The following is a 21,760-nucleotide window of genomic DNA, read 5'->3' on the forward strand; positions in this document are numbered from 1 at the left end:
AACTGATGAATGCTTGCTTTTGATTTTTAACACGCACCACTTTTTCTCCTAACAGACAGAAGCTTGACTCCTAAGAACACGACCAGGATCAAGTTCAAACCAGGTGAGAGCTCGGCTCGACCACAAGAAATGTGTCCAATTAATCGTCAGCACTAACCACTTTTCCGTTTTCAGTTAAATAGTTTTATGACAAAGTAGATTTTAATAAATGTGTTTACTTTTAATAAAGCTTTTAAACTTAAATAGACTCTGTGGTTTTTGTTCCTCCAGACTAGAGTGGATGAGCTAAAGGTTTTGGAATTTTTGCAAGCATGAGTGCCTCTGACACTTCTTGACTGTGCTGTGACTCCGTACTCTCTTGTCCTGCGTACGATAATCTAGAGAACATTGGGGATCAATAATCGGTGACTTCGGGAGCTGAATGACTCTGCCACACTATCTAGTCAGTAAGGAGACAGTGCATAGAGCTATTGCTGAATAGAATGGGAGTCCAATTGAATTGCCAAATGTCCAATCTTAGTTAGCTACACAGACAGACTAATAAGAATAGTCTAGTAATACCACAGGGAGTCATATTCGAGGCAGGATAAGAATTTATATCCAGTCTACAAGAAGATCAAAGACGATTTAGAAAAAATCGAATGAGGAACGCTAGGAAAAAATAGGTACTCTTTATTAAAATGTAAACTTACTGGGGCCAGCAAAGGAGCCCTCGCCTGCCCGATACTGGCCTGCATCCTCAGCACCCTCCTCCTGTGTCCTCTTGCCCTTGGGGGGAGCTGATGTACAACATGAAAGAAAGAAAAAACAGAAAACATGGATGAGATTTTTCAACCAAATCAAACATTTCAAAAGAACAATAACAAAATATTTTGGAGAAATAGCAAATAGATAGACAACTATTCCACGGGATCTATCTCATGTGGTATACTACGTTATTCGTATTGCCTGATTTGCGGAACGTTGACTTAGAAAGTTCCTATGTAACTCAATAAACAGACTACTAAAGAGGTTTGCCTAGGCCTGGCACTGCAGGCAGCAGTCCGCAGCACGCGAAGTGACAGACAAAGTCCATCCTGCTTGCAGATCAGTGAATACTCAAACTATCAATCCACCCACCACCGCCACTATTTCTTCTTATAGCCATGTGTCTAAAGGAAGGACTGGACTTCAGTCTGTTGGGGCTGATTTAGAAGTCCCTTGCGGCTCATTTTCCTCCATTGTTGCGTGCCTTTTGTGACGCAGCGGCAGAACAAAAGACTCGCCATGGTGTTGGTGCGGCGTATATATTAAAAAAAACACATATGGGCATATGGGCGATGCATCACGTTGTAAAGCCCTGCGCCATCAGGGGGCGTTCCGGTGCAAGGGAGGGCGTACCTGCGCAGGAACGAATCCTAAAAGTGGCTGAGGGAAATCTACAAGATGTCAATCAGTCACTTTTAGGACAATGATGCATGACTCAAACCCTGCGCGCTTGAAGCCGACGTACGGCTTGATGCAGCTTTGGGGAGATAGGGTACCCCAGAGCATTGCTGGAGCTGCGCCATCGTTGGCACGCAACTCCAGCAATGCGCTGCCTTTACGGCACAGATGCGTAAGGCTTCTGTGACGTTTTGGGCCAATGGGTGGTGGTGGCATGGCACACAATTACTGCCGCATCCCTGCTACTTTGCAGGGATGCGCCGGTAATTGAAAATATGACCCTTAGTGTCTAGCATTATGCAGTTCTTATCTTTACACTACGCTCATACATAATTTCTCAGGCCAATGAAATGCTTCTGAACACAACATACAAAACAAAGAAGCATAGTAGGGGGCGTGGCTAAGCAAGCCACGATGGCGGCTGTGTCTAGCTGAGGCTCCGCGATCGGGCTAGCATCCTGCCCATTACCTGTGATCGCCGGGAGCCTCAACTTCCACGCATATCACCTGTGCTGACCTGGGGCATCCCCTTAGCGACCTACAGTAGCAGCTGACGGACGGCGCGCCCTGGAGAGTCTCCTACCGAAATCGAGCGCTGAGGTGACAATGGCGGACGCAGCCCCGTCTCCCGGACGCGGAACCCGCTAAGAGCCGACACCTTCAGCGACGGCCGCAGAAGATACTGCCAGCTGGCGACAGTGGGGAATCCCGGGGAAACTGTGGGTCCGACCCTCGAGGGTCCACCTGGGACGACGCTCAGTCCCACCTCTACACCCCCGGTGCGCAAGATGGCGGCTGCCTGCACCAGGGCTCCGCAACCCCGGCGCTCCTGCTGCATCGAAGGCCTGATCAGGCCGTGACACCGACCGACCCGCCACAGCGAACCACGAGGGGCCGGCGAACGTGCCGCCAGAGCGGGGCTGTACCTCCGGGGGCCCGCAACACTCCTCGAGGGCGGTGAGTGCTACCCGCTCCTCCCCCCCCGACACCGATACCTGGCGGGACCCCCCCCAGCCTATGCGAGGCCCTGCAGGGGTGCGCAGCCCACATAGCCACCGGGCGGAGGGACCCGGAAAAGATTACGTTGGGAGCTGGGTGGAGGGCCCGAGTGCCTGACCCTAACATGGCGCCCGCGGAGGCCTAGGCGCCGGGAACGATCCGAACCTCGCCCCCCCCTGGGACGCTACCACCTGCCCCAGCCGACCGGACACTAACTCTGCAATATACATTAGCGAGGGAGAGGGCGCTCCCACGACCTCCTGGCGCCGGGCGCTGCCGGCCCTGACGAGCCACCTCTGACACCCCAGGCCGGTGGGGAGCCCCACTTGGAGCCCGGGTGGAACTGGAGAGGCCTGCCAACATCGGGATACCACCTACCCGGACGCGCGGCGAGGTGAGGGAGCCGCCCCTGCGAGAGCTGGAACGCCGAACGGGGCTTTCTTTCACCCCGGAGCCCCGGCTCCCAAAATAGCGGCCGCCACCCCGGGGCCCCGAGGCTGTGTCCCTGCCGGGAGCCTGACCGGCCCTCAGACCCAGACAGCTTGCCACCGCGAACCACAGGAGGACCGTCATTCGCACGGAGCTGAGCGCTCTGGAGGCCCCGCCATTACCATCGGTGAGTGCTGTGCTGCCGTTTCCCCTCCTGCTCCCTGAGGATCTCGGGTCAGCACCCCGGTGGCCCCCTCTTCACACCCACCCACGAGGACAGTCACAGAGCACGCTGTCACCCGCCCGGAGCACCCAAGACTGAGCAGGCCCAACTTCAGGAACAGCCACGAGTCCCGCTCTGGGGACGAGAGCATCCCACTTACATTGGAGACATTGTCAGCGCCTCCCCCAGCTTACGCCGCCCGACCTACCGGTCGGCGCGGGCACTGGACCCCGCCCTGTGAGGTGCAGAGGCCCCCACACGATTGAATCCACCGGCCCGGTAACCGCATACCACCCTCAACGCCCTTGGTGATGGCCCCCCCAGGGTGAAACGAGCCTCGCCTTGGATCCGGCGGAACCGGAGTGGTGACCCACTCATCCACCGATACCACGTGGCGACGACCTACCACCCACAGGACTCGAGACGCCCGAGGGGAAAACCCCCCCCCTCCTCCCCTCAGCAGCACCCATGGGGAAACCGAGGAACATCCAGGGGACGGCAGTCCCAGAAACGGCTGTCGAGAAGATGCCCCAGACGAGGGCGTGGACACAATCCAATACGTCGCAAACCGACCCTACGCTATCAACAAAGCTGGACCAGGTGCTGGCAGCAATAGAAATGTCTCGCCTATCGATGGAGGAGAGGTTAGGCACCCTGGCAACAGACATTAGCCTGATCCGGGATGAACACCGTAAACTGGCGGACAGAGTGAAGGAGGGTGAGCGGATCGTGACTGAATTGCAACCAACAGTGCAATCGCAGGCAGCAGATATGCAGGAGATCCTACGCCGCGTGGCGACCCTGGAGGAACGCACAGTGGATTTGGAAGGACGCTCGAGACGCTGCAACATTCGCGTCCTGGGCCTGCCGGAAGGGATAGAAAACTCAGACCCTCTGACCTACATGGAATCCTGGACTAAATCATTCACCCCGGACTGTGACCGGTCGCCGTACTTCTCCATCGAGAGGGCACACAGGGTCCCGGCCCGGGCACCCAAACCTGGTCTTCCCCCGCGGCCTATGTTGGCCAAATTTCTGCACTTCCGGGACCGAGATGCGGTGCTTCGTGCGGCCCGGACGGCGGGCCCCCTGCAGGTGGAGGACCAACACGTTATGGTGTTCCCAGACTATGCCAGGGAGATTCAACAACGTCGATCCACGTTTCTAGAAGTCAAGAGGCGCCTCCGCGCAAACGAACTTCAATATTCCCTGCTGTTCCCTGCCCGCCTCAAGGTGATCCACAAGGGGAAAGCCCTCTTCTTCGACACGGTGGCAGACGCACAGGACTGGACCGAATTTCACTGCCCACTGCTCCCTAAGCCCGGACCCCGGAAGGCACACAATAATGACTCCAGACGGCCCAGGAGACGTGGCGCTAACCGTGAGCGATCTGGCCACCCCAAGAGCCAGGCGTCCTCCCCAGCGGGCTCGCCCGATCTCACCCAAATCATGCAGGAACGACGAGACGCCCTGCGGGCGGTCACTGAACTGCATTCGTCACCCCCTGCTTCGGACTTGGAAGGTCAGCCACACCTATTCACCCCGGAGAAAGATCGAGACAGCGATGGGACCATGTCGGGATTTGGCCCGATCTCCTCTCCCCTTGCTGTGGCGCGGCCTCTGGACGCTGCCCTCATCAGCCAACCTGTCACTTCCTCGTGAACAACTGAACTGACACCTGACATATCCTTTTCTTGATTGCCTGTGATGATGCGCGACGTCTAGAAGCCTAGACTGACCTACTAGATAATTGTACGCGCCAGCGAGCGATAGATATTTCTCCTACTAGAGCCCGAACCGCGCACAGGCCCAGCGAAGACACATGCTGCCACCCCCGCAAACTACTGTTGACTTTCTCCCCTAGTGGGACACTAGTTTGGATATGCCACCCCCAGTGACGTATCCTCAGTATTGGGACAGTTGCCCACCCGAAGTTTTAGTTCCTGTTCACACCCCCAGTTCCCCCCCCACGTTTAAGGAAGCTTGGCGCGCAGGAGCATACACGACACACACACATAGGCGACACGCGGGAACTGTGGAGGGGCCCCTCCCCCAACCAAGTCACCCTAGCAATGGCTGTCCCCCACTCTGACATTAGTATCCTTACACTAAATGTACGGGGTCTACACACACCCAGCAAGCGCTATTCTATATACTCCTACATACGGCGCATGTCGGCCAACATAGCGTTCTTACAAGAGACGCACATTAACGCTACTGAACTCATTCGCCTACAAGCCAAATGGCGAGGGACCATCTGCGCCACACAATATTCAGCGTTCGCACGCGGCGCGTTAATCTGGGTGAGGCCTGGTACTCCCTTCCGGGCGCTCCGACGAGTAGTAGATAGGGAGGGCAGATACGCGCTTCTGGAGGGAATTCTGGATGGGCAAGGGGTACTACTGGGCAGCATATACGCCCCTAATACAGATCAGGACCGGTTCTGGGATCACCTTACGGGCGTCCTGGCCCAGTTCACCACTATCCCATGGATACTGGGAGGCGACTTTAACTGCACACTAGACCCCTCACTGGACCGTTCACACCCTCCCCCCACGCACTCCCCGGCTCCGCGGCAGGCGGCCCTCTTCAGGGCATGGACCACACACTGGGCGCTCACTGATGCATGGCGACACCTACACCCACTGGCTCGCATTTACTCCTTCCACTCGATTCCACACAATCTTCGGGTCCGCCTGGACCGTTTCCTCTGCTCTGCTCCGATCCTCCCTAAGGTTACGTCTACAGATTATCTGGGACGGATCCTCTCGGATCATGATGCCCACATACTGCGGCTTACCTGGCGCCCCCCGCATCCACCGGTCCCCACCTGGCGCCTCCCCAGAGACTGCCTAACAGACCCGGTCTTCAGGGACGCGCACAAAACCAGCATAGGCGACTACTTTATGCACAACGAGAACACTGCGTCATCGGTACTTGTGGAGTGGGACGCATATAAAGTGGTAGCGAGGGGAGAATGCATCAAACAGATAGTGGGGGTCCGCCGCACCTTAGAACGGTCGCTTTTACAGACGGAACAAACTCTAGCTGCTCTCACTAAACGGCCTGATGACTCAGAGGAACACGCCGTGCTCACGGCAGAGGCCAAAACGGAATACCAAACTGCCTGCGCTGACCTTCGTAAGTATAACTTCAGGGCATACGCCTCTCGGGTGCACAAAGACAGAGACAAAACCGGGGCTCTTCTGGCCTGGATGGCGAAACAAGACACCGAAAACAAGCCGATCACGGACATTCTCAACCCGGAGGGTGTACTGGTGCAATCGCAAGCGGAGATTCTCCTAGAATTCCAAAGCCATTATGCACGAGTATACGATGCCCCGACATGCTGTACCGCGTTTACCGTAGATCAGTTTCTGGACCCCCTGACGCTGCCCACGATATCGGATTCCGACAAGCGCACACTAGATTCCAGGATAATCCCCTCGGACATAACCCAAGCGATACGCGCCATGTCCCGAAATAAAGCACCAGGATTGGACGGCTTCCCACTAGAATACTACGCAACATTCTCTTCCCTGGTGGTTCCCCGTCTATCACGGGTGTTCGGGGCGTCACTCCACTCGGGGAAACTACCCCAGTCGCTACGGGAATCCGTGATTGTCACCTTTCCTAAGCCCCACAGGGATCCACTGCACATGGGGTCATACCGACCTATCACACTCCTGTCGGCCGACTGTAAGATCCTGGGGAAGATCCTAGCTGATCGTTATGCACAGGTCATACGCCCGCTGGTCCACCCCGACCAATGCGGCTTCGTTCCCGGGAGGAATACCTCCCAGAACCTCCGCCGGGTCTTCCATATCCAAGATCAGGTACGCGACAGATTTCCCCGCGCTGCCTGCCTCATTATGGACCTAGAGAAGGCGTTTGACACCCTCACCTGGCCCTACCTATTTTCGGTCCTGCGGCGCCTCAATCTCGGCCCGACGCTCCTGGCATACACCCGCCTCCTATACACCGACCTCACTACTCGAGTTCGTATCGGGAAACGTATCTCGCCGGCGTTTGCAGTCCGACGAGGCACAAGACAAGGTTGCCCCCTATCGCCCCTCCTGTTCGCGCTAGCGGTCGAGCCGCTGGCGGTTCGACTGCGTCAAGGGGGGATGGACTGGGGAGTGCCGCTCGCAGACGGGACCCACTGTGTGTCCATGTACGCGGATGATCTCCTCATATTTGTCCGAGACATTGAAATGGACCTAACCCCCATAGGGGCCACATTGGCGGACTTTGCAACTGCCTCGGGTCTACAGGTCAACTGGGACAAGTCCACGGTTTACCCCCTACACCCGGACCTACCCCCCCGAGACATAGACCTTGGACCGCATAGGCTTTCATGGTCCACGGAGGCTCCCCGATACCTCGGCGTCCGCTTATACCATTCTCCGGCGGACATCTTTGAGGGCAATCACCGCAAGGTGCTCGAGAATCTGCGCCCGACGATCGCCTTCTGGAATAAGTTGCCACTGGCCCCGATTGGACGGATAGCCCTTGCTAAAATGGTGATGCTCCCCCGGCTCCTCTATCAGTTCACAAACCTGCCGGTGATACCACCCAGATCCTTCTTCCGCGACGTTGATTCCCTCTTAGGAACTCTCATCTGGGGAGCGGGCCGCCACAGAGTCGCCCTGAAAACACTTCAACTCCCCACCACACAGGGGGGACTCGGAGCTCCATCCTTCGAGGCATATTTCCTCGCAGCACAGCTCCAGTGGCTGTCCTACTGGACGGCGGACCGCTACCCTCAGGAGACGGTTACCCCTACCGGTAGAATCGTGACTCCGGAACTCACCCGTCTGCTCCTCCCGGGCACCAAACCGCGGCGCACTTACCCCCTCCAGGTGACGGTAGCGCGCCGATGTATGCTGCGGATTCACCGGCTGTCTCCCGCTAGACCCCCATACTCCCCGCTGCTGCCCCTGATAGGCGGCCCCAAGCAGGATTCCTACTTTGCGGCCCCACTACTCGCCGACTGGTCCCGCTGTGGCATCACAGATCTAGGATCACTCCTCGAGGAGGGTCAACTGAAACCGCTGGACCGCCTGGTCGCTGAATACGGGCTCCCCCCAGGCCAGTTCCTCAGGTATAGGCAACTGCTCGATGGATACCGACCCCATTTCAATCTCCAAAATGGCGAGCCAGACACGCATCCAGTAATACATACTATCCTACATATGGGGGTGGGTCGCCACCTGGTCACATGGCTATACAAATCCATCCGGGAACTCTCATTCACCCCCCTGACGACCCTGCGAGCCACTTGGGAGGAGGACATAGGTCGTGATCTACACGACTCGGAGTGGACTAAAGCTCTTGAGGCCCCTAAGCGTGTTTCTAGAAATGCCCGCTTCAAAAATATTCAATATTATATATTACACAGGGCATATCTCACCCCAGCGCGATTACAGAAATACTACCCCTCCACGCCATTCCTGTGCCCCAGATGCTGTTCCCCAGCTGCGAACTTCCGTCACATGTTTTGGGACTGTCCCAATCTCCAATCTTTCTGGCAGGAGGTACACAACACACTGCTGGAACTCACGGGTCTCACTACACTAGCCACCTGGGAATCCAGTGCATTAGGCATCCTCCACATCTCTAAACGTAAGCCGGTGCATAGGCGCTTCGTGTCCTTAGCGCTCCTACTAGCCAATAGATGTATAACCATGCGCTGGCGCTCCCCAGAGGGTCCCCCCATAGCACACTGGCAGGGGGCAGTTAAAAAATGGGCGGCAGCGGAGGAAGACGCTTTAAGGGAAGAAGAAGCCAAAGGCGCGCGCAAGCTTCCCATCTCCATGGAATGGGCCATGCTCCTCCACAGCTTCCGCCAGTCCACGCAGGCTGGAGACCCGCCTGACCCTTCCCCTCCCCCCACCCGAGACGACCAGTAGCCTTCACCGGAAGTGAGCCACCCCAGAATCGGACCCCAATAACCCCCTATATCCTAAGCGACCTCTCGCAGGTCCGGCCATCCATGGGTTTCTTCCCCCCCCCCCCCTCCCATGACACCCGCCGCCATTATCTCCCGACTCAGACCCTGCTAGCGCCTACATGCTTCCCTCCCACAGTTTCGTTACCCCCCTGGTCACTGGTAACACTGCTGTGTGCACAGTACAGATCTAGATCCGGCGCTGTAACGGCATGAAAGTACCCATCTGTTCTTATTCATCGCCCCTATGGCGATACCGTCCCGTTACCTTTCAGCCTACAGGAGCCTTTACAAGATTGTAATGCACTGATTCACCGAAGTCATGTTTATGTATACCAGTTTTATATAGCAAGAAAAACGTTGCACACATAGCTGTACGTGGCTGAATGTTGAAGCCACGCCGGCGGTCTGCTTCTTCTGTACTGAAATACTTTACTGCAACAATAAAAACAAATTTAAATAAAAAAAAAAAACAAAACAAAGAAGCATAGTAGCAAGCAAGGCTACTGAGAAGGAGAGCAGTGCACCTGAAATGCATAGAAGATTTTGAAATATAATTTACCTCAATGTAATCGGCAGCATTATTGCTCTTGGTAAAGAACAAAGATTTGCAAATAACAGAGCCGGATAAAACAGAGTAGTAAATGAATAGCTACTACTACTCACCAAACCCGGGGACCTCTACGCCGAGCGCGTCCAGCAAGTCCCGCTCCCGGTCCATGACATCGGTCCAGCGGTGGGTGGCCTGGTTATATGTGCGCCGGACCCCAGAGAGCTTATACATGGCCCGGCACACCTTCTCCCACCGCTTGCGGCGCTCCCGGATGCCATAGCCAGTCGCGATCTTGCCGCCTCCCAGGATCGTCTTGGGGAGGCGGCGCTGGACGTGGAAGATGAGTGCCGCCACTTCCTCCGCGCTGAAGATCTCCCGCGGGACCACTTGCTCCCCCCTCAAACGCCCGCACGGGAGGCGGGCACGGGGTGCGGGACCCTTCCCCTTCTCAGGGTGCTTCCCGGCTCCCTTTACCATGGTCTGGGCAGAAATACAGTTAAATGATAAACAAGAAATAGAATAGTGAAGAAGAAAAGAAAAGAGTTTAAAAAAGTAGTTTAAAAGTAACTAAAAGCAGCAGAAAACACAAAAATATAGAGCTAGAAAAATAGAGGGATAGATAATAAGTAAAATTAGATCAAATAAACTTCAAACAAGCAAAGGATGGCAGAGATTGAGAGAGGATAGAGAAAGCATGCCCAGAACCATAGCAATGAATGAGAAACAAGATGGCCGCGCCCGTTCACGACCGCTTGGGTAAGTTCGCGCGAGATTTTCCTCGCGAGCACGCGCGAAATTGTACTAGCGAGCAGCACACTTTGCGAGATTACACATAGCGGCCGGAAACGGAATTACGTCACGCAAACAAGATGGCCGCGCCTATGTACGACCGCTAGGGTAACTTGGCAAACGTATAGCTACAAGCGCCTCGCGAACACGCGCAAAAGCACGCGAACATACACGTCGCAAAAAAAACAATTTTGTATTCGCACGTATTCGCGGCTTCCGAAATCGATCTCGCACGGATTCGCGCCCCAAAAACGCGCGAAATTGCAGAAAAAACGATTTTAGCTAAACTGAAAGCAATGAGCAGGTGCAAAAGTTCAAACTTAACATTAGTAACATTCAAGGTAGTGCTTCCTGAGGGGCCCCTTCAGAGTTTGCAACTATTCTATGACCCTGCTATGACCCAAACAGCAGGCTCATAGAATAGCTACAAGTAGACCATAAAGGTCCTGTGAAAAAAAATTTCACTGCAACAACAAGCAAATTACAGATAAGGAAGGAAGCAGGTGCCAGCCAGACTGGAACTTTCAAAATTACTGACACATTAATGACCCACAAATTAATTGATGGCAGTTGAAGAAGGGCAGGTGTGCTTGCTTTTTTCAACCACCATAATCTACAGTGATAAATAAACCTAATGGGTGGCAGTGAGGATGTACCAGAGGGTGGCATGGGTGTCCCAGAGGGTGGCAGTGGTGAAACAGAGGGTGCTGTGAACCTGTGATGATAAACCAGACGTAGAAACAACATAGTCGCGGCCGTTGCGAGCCGAAAAGTAAGTTCGTAATTGCGAACTTGTCCCAAAATCGGCGCGAACGCGCGCCAACACAAAAAACGGGAAAATCCGCAAATCCGCTAGAGTTCGCGTATCTTCGCGGATTGCGAATCCGTAAATCCGCAACTTCGCGTACGCGAGATCCGCTAGATCCGCCCATGCTTACTTACCAATCCTTGTCATCAATACCGAAAGTCCTAAGGGATCAAATGAGTTAGAATAATAAGTAGAATAAAACATCTGCACTCATATAATAACCACAAACTCGGGAAAGGTTTAAACTCTTTATCTAAATTTCTTAAATGTGATAATCCAAGCATTGAACAATAGAAAATTCTCAATTAGGGAAATAACGATTAGAATGAAAATATGCAGAGATTTTATGAAGCAATCTTTACGCATTTGACATTAGGGTGAGAAGAAAGAAGGAAACAGTACAATGACATACCCACTTAGTATATTTACCTAGAATGGTGTGAAGAACTAACCCTGGCCACGGGTCAGTTTAAAGAACAGAACCCCGATAGTGCAGGCACCATAAAGGCAAGCAGGTGTAGATCAGAATCAGGACAGGTAAAGCCAAATTGGATCAGGACAGGACCACCAAGGGTTAAGACCAGCACCCGCAGTTAAAGTTGCAATGCCTGCGTTACTCCCTCTCTGCAGCTAACAGCCAGAACCCGGTAAGAATTATCGATCACTCCTACAAAGTGTTTCGCCAGCACTTAAGCTCTCAAACCCCGTTCTGGGTTTTGATCCTTATGACAGAGGGCTCCGCCAGCACCTCTGCTCCTGATCACCTATTGAGTGCGTTGGGTCAGAGACAGGTCAGCTATTCGGACAAGTCGGACAAATTAACTAGCTAAGCCTACCCTGGTTATACTATTTTCCAGGTCAGTGTACCACCCCCCAATGTTGCAAGTGTAAGGATCTCAAATTTAGATTGTACAAAAGAATGAGGAGAGGTCATCACACCATACCAAAATGAAAGTTTTAGAATGAATGTTAATGTTTGCGTTGCTGCCCATCAATTTATTTTCCCATGCATGTATGCTTGTACAGTCCAGCTTCTTCTTGTGGGGTTGAGAGTTCACGCTCTCATGAACATCATCTGGTAGGACAGTATCTGGCATAAGTTCAATGCCACAGCTTGACTTTTCTTGCAAACTTTGCACATGCGCGGTGTGGGTTTCAAAATGGAGTCACAGATACATTTCAGGCCCAAACACGAGCTGATAGTAAAGCAGAAAATAAACAGTTTTAGAACAAAGAATACATGAATGCACTGTATGCCACTTATCTCTACTCTATTCCCATTACTTTATTTTTAACTATTGCGTTATAAATTAGGCAGCACGTACAGCTTGGCAAAAGCAGCAGTGCAAGCTACTTGTATGTGAGGACATAGAGCAGCCATCTTAGTTCTAGTGCGCAGAAGCAAAAGATTCCCTTCAAAGCAGAAGTACGTCATGTCATGTGAGTGTGACAGACACATGTGCAATAAGAAAACCCCGCGTAGCAGCAGCCATTTTAGTGCAAGCGGATTATAGTTAGTAAAGGCACATATGCAAGCTTCACCTAGATGTCATGTAATGCAATATTAATAGGACAAAACATGTTGATTAGTACATTAACGTTGTGTTGATAGGACTGAAAACAAGCAAGTCGCATTACGTACGAATCCTTGCTCCAGCAATACGTTCTCATTCATTCCTATGGGCTAGAAGGCCCATAAGAATGAGTGGAAAGACATTCTCAATTTGCGATTCTCTAATTGAAATTTCAGGGTTGTAAGGGTGTCAATAGGACACCCTTTTGCTCCCTGAAATTGACATGTGTGCACATGTGGCCCACATACATGCCCTAAGGGCATGTATGTGACCCACATGGCACTTTGAAAAATGCCAAAAAGTGAATTTTCCAAAGAAATCACAAAATACCACCAACCAGAAGTTGGTGGTATTTTGCGATTCCTTAAGCCAAAAGTCGCACAACTTGTGTGCTTCCTACATTGCATTTAATGAATCGCAATTTGCGATCCCTTAAATGCAATAGCAAAATAAGGAATCACAAATTTTGCGATTCCTTATTTTGCATGTGGGTTTTTGTGTGCTACATAGCACACTGCCCTAATTGAGATCGCAAATTTCAGCATTTGCAAGAGCAATTAGGCTTCCTACATATGGCCCTACGTTATAAATACGTGGGGGTACACATCTCTATTAACCCAGACCGTACCAGGAGTTTCAACCTCTCACCGCTGCTCACCAAAATGAACCAGGACTTTCGTAGATGGGGAAAGCTTCCACTTAACATAATGGTAAGAGTGGCTCCTTTTAAAATCATGGTTCTTCCCAGATTCCCGTACACCCTCCAACATTTCTCATTTGACATTCCCAGGCCGATGGTTCCTCAATATTACATCCTCTATCAGGGCCTTTCTCTGGGTCAGTCACCACCTAGTGCTGGAAAAATGTATAAAATTGGTCTGCGACTGAGGGATAGGAATGGCAGATGTTCAACTTTAGTATTGGGCAAGCTAGATAATGACTGGTTGACTGGAGGGTGGGACAACCCAACATCTCATCTGGAAATTTCTCGCTCAGGTCTGGAGGTTGGATGCTAATCCCGGGACTGCTTTATGACAACCCACTACCTTTCAGACTTGACTGCGACAGTCATCAGAACATGGCGCTTCACAGGTAAGCTTACACAACTGACCCAGTTAGCGGTGTATGATGGCTATATCATACTGCCCCACTTGAGGGCTTCTGGCACTGGGATAGAATTGGTATCACCACACTGGGGGATGTTAGCTTAGCTTTCTCGAATACCAGAAATTGGTACTCCCTGTCATAAGAGTGGTCCCTCTTACTAGATACAGAGGTCCCTAAAGACTGTCCTGAGTGATTAGACTCTACAGAGAGAGATTTAGATATCCTTGGTAAACTCTGCACTCTTCCAGGAGGGGTGAAGAAGGGGCCTTCTTGGCCTTCTCTATCACCTCAATGAATATGTGCTTTATCCAGGTGGGATCCATCTTGGTCCTCCTGGCCAGGGTTTGAGTCTAGATCATAAAAGGTGTCAACTCCTGCCCTGTCTTCATTGCCTATCCTACCCATTCTCTCCTGTTCCTCTGACCCAGGGGTCTTCCTAAGTTCATCAAGAAGTAACATCTCTATTAGACATTGAGTGTTGGCACATCACCCTGTCTTCAGCTTTCTAGAGGCACACAGGGATTTGAATTCTTGGAATGAAAGCTCACTGTATCTAGATGGCAGAGAGCCACCGGTATCTCCTTTCGAAGACATACTAAGTGTGGTGAGGTGTTGCACCTACCTAACCTAGTGGAAACTAAACTCTCTGAGGTTGGAGAAAGGGTGTGCTAGACCCTTGGCTTACCCAACCCTAAGTTCAGTAGAACTTACTTATTCCAAGCTAGTTGTATATGTACCTAGTGGTTTTCAGTTAATCAATACAAAGATATATCTGGTAAAACAATACGGCTTGAATCTCAAATGCTGCACACCAATGTGAGAAGTTGGCCTGGTATATGATGTCCATTAATTGAACACAAGGTATGATGGACCGAGCGCTGAAACTTTTCAGAAACTCACACCCAGTCACAGATCTGGGTTGAATCCTTCATCATTCTTTAGCTTTGCCGTCTCAGTTCAGACCCAGCTATATGCAATTAAGTCTTGACCCTGTGCTTCATGAGAACAGTCCAGCCCAAACTGCCAAGCCAGGTCTTCCCTTAACCGGAAAACCAGCATCCTGGGACCGGTTTCTGGGTAACTCATTTCATCAGTCAGGCTAGCTTGAATCCAGTGGCAAAGTTAGCAAGGGACCCACAGCTGGGCATACCCTGCCAACTTAGGGTGAACAATGCAAACACAAGGAGAGGATGACCAGAGCGCTGAAACTTTTCAGACACTCACCCCCAGTTATGGAGCTGGGTTGAATCCATCATCGTTCTTTAGCTCACTTTGTCACCTTAGTTCAGACCCAGCTCTACACAAATCAGTCTTGACCCAGTGCCTCATGGGAACAGTCCAGCCCGAACTGCCAAGCCAGGTCTTCCCTGAGCCGGAAACAAGCATCCTGGGACCGGTTTCTGGGTGACATCCATGAACACCTGGAAACAAATCAGCAACCATCAACAAGAAACAAGCATAAGTAAGAAACAGATCATTGTAGAAATCAGGGAAATCATTTACTCAAGCCAAGACGTAGTTCCCAAAAAACCAGGGCTGGTCATGATTCATCAGTGTGGGAGGGCTATTCCTCACCTCTGTGTCCTTAATAGAATTGAAAATCTCCGTTACGAAAGCTAGAACATTTTTCACTCTATGTCAGGACAAGGAGGTGAGGATTAGTCTAGCTTGTCTCCGACGAGAGCCGCAAAGGAGGGGACTGGCTTAAAGTAGAAGCACTTGAAGGTTGAATCAGACGACCAGTACGCGGCATTTAAAATATCCTCCAAGCGTGCTCCCAAAAAAAAGGATTTTGAGGTCATTGCCACTCACGCTGAATGAGCGCCAAAAACGTTGATTTTAATGCCAGCCTCCAGCATGATTCACCAAACCCATCTCGCTATGGTTGGGGATGAGATTGCCCTGTAAGGTTTCCTTAGCGCAATCAGCAACTGCTTCTCCCTGTGGGGCCACAGTTCCGCCATCAAGGCCTCATAGGCCTTAATGCACTGCATCATGCACCACCTGGGTGCTTCTAGGAAAGCCGAGTAAGAAATCACCCGAGACTGGCATTTGGTGTGTTCAGTCACATGGAAGGTAACTCCTTCTGGAGTGAAGTACAGAACTGGAACGTCCAGCTCTCTGACATCCGACACTCTCCTGCAAGAGATCAGACACAAAAGCATGGCCAACTTGGCCAACAGTTGCTTACGCAAGAGATACTTGTTTCTTGGCCACTCCGACAAAAGTTTCAAAACCTTATTCAAATCCCTGAGGATGGAGTACCTAGGTTCCAGCGAGAGGGATAGTCGGACTCCCCGAAGCGATTTCCTGACCAACGGATATTCCCCAACAGGAAGACCCACAAATGCAGCATGCCCAGCCAAGATCGCTGAGTGGAAGGTACTGATGGAGTGGTAAGCCAGGCTCTCTGATGCCAGTGAAGCTAGGAAGTTGAGGACCTGGACAATGTATGCCACCATGGGATCCAGACACCATTCCAGATACCAACTCATCCATTGAGACCAGGCGAGCAGTATCTCTTAACCATACTGTCTGCCCATGCTCAGGAATGGAGGTCAGTCGCGCTTCTTTAAAGGCCCGAGACTTGCCATCTAGGCCATAAGCAGGAGCCTGTCACTGAGCACCAGGGGGTGAGGATTGTCGGCTGGGTCCCTGAGGAGGGGAGGCGAAAGGCGTAGATGGATTGGAGAAGCCCAGAAAATTTCCATCAGAACTGGAAACCACAGTTGCGACTTCCACACTAGGGTAATCACCACCAAATTCGCCTTCAGTCGGCGCATCTGAATTTTCAGCCTCAGGATCATGGCAAACGGGGAAAATGGGTAACCTTGTTCCCTCAAACAATCTTGGAGAAAGACACCAGGTGTCACTGCCCTTGAATCTAGTTTCCAGCTGAAGTACTGGGGAAGCTGACGTGACACAAGCAGGTAGGTTGTTTAGGGGCCCCAAAGTAAGAGAAGGGACTGGAACATCAGAGGAAACAATATGCAGAGACTCGAATACCAAAGGTGACGGATTGCCAATCCGCCACCTGGTTGGCTGACCCAGAGAGGTGTTCTGCTGTCACCGAGACCTGATGCTCCAGACAGTACTCCCAGAAGTTCTTGGCGCGATCCACCAGGGCTTTGGACACATGCCCTCCAGATGAGTGATGTTGTGGACCACGGCCACATTGTCCATCTTGAGCAAGACACAAGATTGTGCTTGGTCCTTCCTTGGTCTAACACTGGACCACAAAGGAACTTGAAATAAACTCAAGACATTTATATGGAGTGGCTGTTCCTTGGCAGACAAGCCGGCGCTGGTGAACTGTCCACAATGGGCCCCCCAGCCCAAATCGCTGGCTTCCGATTTAATTATGAGATCTGGCTGAAAGCCTAAAATGACCCGCCGGTTCCATGCTTCCATGTCGGAAAGCCACTGGTTGAGCTCCTCTTTTGCATCTTTAGACAGTAGAACCCACTGGGTGTAAGTTAGTCTGCGGAACAAGTGGGAAGCCTTGAGCTGCTGAAAGGCCCGAAAAAGCAGGGGACCTGTAAAAATGGCCTGGATCAAGAACAATAAGATTCCTACTGCCCTGGCAAGGTCTGTGGACTCACCAACGTCCGCCGTACTTCGTGTTGAATCTTCATAATTTTCCTGGATGGCAGGCACAGCATGGCCTCCTCTGAGTCAATAACAAACCCTAAAAAGGTGATCATCCAAGAGTGCACAAGCCTGGATTTTGCTTGGTTTATGAAAAAAGCCAGTCACTAGAGTAACTCTACTGCTGTGGACAGATGGAGGTAAAGGGACAGAGGGCACTGGTCCATGACAACATGTCATCCAGGTACACGATCGTTCACAGGTTCTGTGCTTGCAGGTGTTCCACTACTGGGCGCAGAACCTTGGTGAAACACCATGATGGTGACGCAAGGCTGAAAGGAAGCAAGGTGAACTAGAAAGTTTGGTTTCGCCATTGGAACTGGAGAAACCGTTGATGCGTTAGTAAAATTGGGACTGTTAGGTACATGTCCTTGAGGTCTAGATGGACCATTCAATCGTTGGGACAAGAAGGTCATGGAGGTGATGAATCCACTCCATCTTGAAGGGCGTTAGAAAAACCACTTGTTGAATTCCCGGACATTTATAACCGGGTGCCGACCCCTGTCCTGCTTCTGAACCAAGAACAGATTGCTTTTAAAAAAACAGATGTGGGGTGGATCAGCAAATTACCCCTTTGGCCAGTAGCTTCTGCACCACCAGTTGAATAAGAACAGCCTCCTAGCCGGAGAAAATTATAGGGCGGGACAAGGACCTCTGGACGGGGCACATAGAACTCCATGTAAAACCCTTGTACGGTCTGCAGTACCCAGGCATCGGCCGTTAAGGCCAATCAGTTGTCTATGAACTGAGCAAGCTCAACCCCCAAGTAATAGCATAAAACTATTAAGGCACTCACCATCTGAGGTGGCGGATCTGCGCCGTGCGGGCTGTTGCACTGTTCTCTGTGACGTGATGGGCTTATGGTGGGATAGAATCCTCCGAAACGTGAAGAGTCCTGCCACTGTCCTCTCTGTGAAGGATGGCCTCTGCTAGAGGCAGACTGAGAGGAACTGCCAGCCGAGCATCCCCTACCACCCTGGAGAAAACCTTTGCATTAAAAAAGTGGATTGGGAGGGCCACTCCCAAACTTTCCTGTATTTCCTGTTTCCCGCTGGCCCGATTTACGTCCCGGTGCCCTCTATGCTGTGCGGTGGTGTCCGGCAAAATATATCGTCCGAGTTTGGGGCTGATTGGAGACATTACCCGGTGATGCTCCGCAGACCGGGTCCTCGCCAGCTGTCCCGCCGAAGGAAGTGCGGCGGCACACCAGGAGTGAACTACGCGAGGCCGCGGCTTCGGCCGCTGCTTTGGCCTATCCCGACGGAGCCCAGATAGATTGACAAGAGGTGCCTGTCTGCGCACAACGCTCCACCTGGGGACCGGCGACTGTAGAGGAGAACCTCTCTGTGGCCCCAGGAGTGACGGGGGCCGAGTAATTGCAGCGGTGGCCCCGCAGTGAAAATACGAGCAGGCCAAACACAGCTCACGTGAGACGAACCAGGAGCGGCCCTGCAGCCCCGAGAACTATATCTGAGGGGGATCGTTGAAGGCAGTCTAAAGGCTATCTGTAAAAGGGCCACCATCACATGATACACAGTAGAAAGTGAGCATCACGCCTTACACAGGGAAGACACGTGGCATATTTGGCACAATTGTAATCCACAACACCAAACAACATGACATGATTCATCATTTTACAAACCCATGTGCCTGCACGAGACAGTAAATTGGTAGTGGACTGGACTCTACTATGTTCCTGGTCAGAAAGACAATAGGCAAAGCACATCTGCATGCACCTACTACCAGACCTACACAACCAAAAACTCTTCTTGTGCATCACACATGGGCCACCCCCAATATTGATGGGTAAGTACCTCCCTTTAACACAGAAAGTTAGCAATATAACACATATAGCTCTGGCCAGGACTCACCCTTTTGTAGCTGCTGGTGGGCCCTCAACTGCCCATCAAGCTTTGGATAGGCCACTGCCAGTATGCGAGCCATGTACTTCTCACATGTTAAACACTACAAAGACATGAATACACACTTTTCTAGTCATCTTTTGACTATCCTAAACGCTGGTCATGACCTACACTGACTAAGCTAGCCCTCTAATATCACTTAGCCAGGGGCCATCCTACATGTGCCTTGATGTGAGCTATTATGAAACACAACACACCATTGTGAAAGTTAAACTACTTGTGCATGATTTTACAGACAACTTTACAGCCAGACCTATTGATGTGATGCATACAGTTCTGAAAGGCTGGTACCATAGTATAGACTACATCCTAACACTTAGGTCACAATGAAAGGCCGTTAGATCAAGTCCTCTTGGAGACAGTGCACCTGGGGGCCCGGGGTATGTGAGGATAGACCCAACGTGAAGTGCTCTCACTTTGTACAGTGCACTGTGAACGAGGGGTGAAGGGTAGGAGGGTTGAGGCACAGGGGAGGAAAAGGGGAATGGAGGCAAGGAATGTAGCCACAGGGGAAAACGACGAACAGGGGTTTTTACAATATCTACACACGAGCACTCCGGCTCCCCACCCAGGCTGCCCAACGTCGCCGTACCTGTGACAGCCACACTCCTCCCTCGGGAGTGTGGCACGGCGGTTCACGGGGTCGTTGGCCTCCTGGCTCTCCTTCCCTCTCTCGCTCTCCGTCTTCCCCGCGATGTTCCTTCGGGTCGGTTCTCTCTCCTTCTTCTCTGCTCTTCTCCGTTGTTCCTTCCGCCTTCCGCTCCTCCGGGGTGAACACACACCTCGAGTACATTACTTCCTCCCTCTTTACCAATCCGGTCTCGCTGACGTCATCAGGGGGTGGTTCCTCCTCCTCGGTTAGTGACGCCCATTTAAAGGGGCCGCTGAGTTCGTCCTCTTCTTCGGGGTCGATCGGACCACCCGTCCATCTGTCGTTCTGGAAAGAAGGAGGTGGGGTAGGGTCAGCAGGGTAAGGCCTCCACCAGTCCTGAGCGATACGTTTCCCTACTCCTACATCGTTACACCCCTCCCCACCAGGATTCGCCCGATTGGGGAGAATAGGCATCCTGGAAAGAAAGTCTGCGTTCCCGTTGTCTATTCCTTTCCTATGTATCACCTTGAAGGCAAAAGGCTGAAGAAATAAAAACCATCGTAGGATCCTTGCATTCTGGGTATGGTTTCTGTGCATCCACTGCAATGGGGCGTGATCGGAATGGAGGACGAATGCCTTTCCTTCTAAGTAATATCGCAGTTTATCAACAGCCCAACGGATTGCCAGGCACTCCTTCTCCACCGTGGGATACTTCTGTTCCCTGGGGTGGAGTTTCCTGCTTATGAACAGGACAGGATGTTCCATGCCGTCTGCCCCTTCTTGGGACAGCACCGCACCTATGCCGGTATCGGACGCGTCCGTGGCCAGGATAAAGGTTTTCTCAAAGTCCGAGGGAATCAGGATCGGGCTTGAAGTGATAGCATCCTTTAACCCCTGGAAGGCTGTACAGGCTTCCTCAGAGGGTGGGCTCGGAAGGTTGTTTCGGACCTGTTTCTGCAGGAGATCTGTTAGTGGGGTGGAGAGGGCCACGAAGTTCTTTATAAAGCGTCTATAGTACCCGATAAGGCCCAGAAAAGCCCTCAGTTCCCTCTTAGTCGATGGAAATGGAGTCCCTGTTATGGCTCTGATCTTCTCCTCCTGTGGGGCTATAACGCCTTCCCCCAGCATAAACCCCAGGTACTTCACTTTGGGAAAAGCCGCTCTTGACTTCTTCGCATTGATATGCAGTCCTGCAGCCTGTTGGGCGGTTAGGACGCTGCTTATGTGTCTCAGGTGTTCTTCCCAAGAAGAGCTAAAGACGACGATATCGTCGAGGTACACTGAACTATACCTGTTGTGTGGCGCCAGCACTGAGGTCATTAACCGCTGGAACGTAGCCGGGGCTCCATGTAAGCCGAAAGGGAGTACGTTAAACTCAAAGAGCCCGTCTTCCGTTGCGAAGGCCGTGTTGTGTCGGTCCCCTTCCCTTAAGGGCACCTGCCAATACCCTTTGGTCAGGTCGAATGTTGTGATATAACGTGCTTCCCCTATCCGTTCTATCAATTCATCCACTCGTGGTATGGGAAACGCGTCGAAGGATGAAATAGAGTTCAAGGCACGAAAGTCCATACAAAAACGGGTCGACCCGTCGGGTTTAGGGACCATGACTATGGGGGACGCCCAGTTGCTCTTTGAGTGTCTTATCACTCCTAGTCTGAGCATGTCCTGCACCTCCTTCCTCACGTCGGCCCTTTTTGCGGCTGGTATACGATAGGCCCTCTGTTTGATTAACTGTCCTACC

At 51.9% G+C, this 21,760-nt stretch overlaps 1 protein-coding gene across 5 annotated transcripts in view; it reads right to left on the reverse strand.

Moving 5' to 3' along the window:
• LOC144763221 (potassium/sodium hyperpolarization-activated cyclic nucleotide-gated channel 4-like) overlaps positions 1-21,760 on the reverse strand; it is a 1,875,862-nt gene that overhangs the window by 285,683 nt on the left and 1,568,419 nt on the right. Inside the window, exon 9 of one of the 5 annotated variants that reach the window (XM_078648613.1) lies at positions 11,587-12,372. The exons of the other annotated variants lie outside the window; for them this stretch is intronic. Within the exon in view, the coding sequence (XP_078504739.1) occupies positions 12,343-12,372 (30 nt within the window). The 3' untranslated portion in view covers positions 11,587-12,342. Of the gene's footprint in view, positions 1-11,586; positions 12,373-21,760 lie in introns of those variants that run through there. 5 annotated transcript variants of the gene reach the window in all.

The sequence above is a fragment of the Lissotriton helveticus genome, chromosome 6, assembly GCF_964261635.1.
Source record: "Lissotriton helveticus chromosome 6, aLisHel1.1, whole genome shotgun sequence".
Taxonomy (NCBI): domain Eukaryota; kingdom Metazoa; phylum Chordata; class Amphibia; order Caudata; family Salamandridae; genus Lissotriton; species Lissotriton helveticus.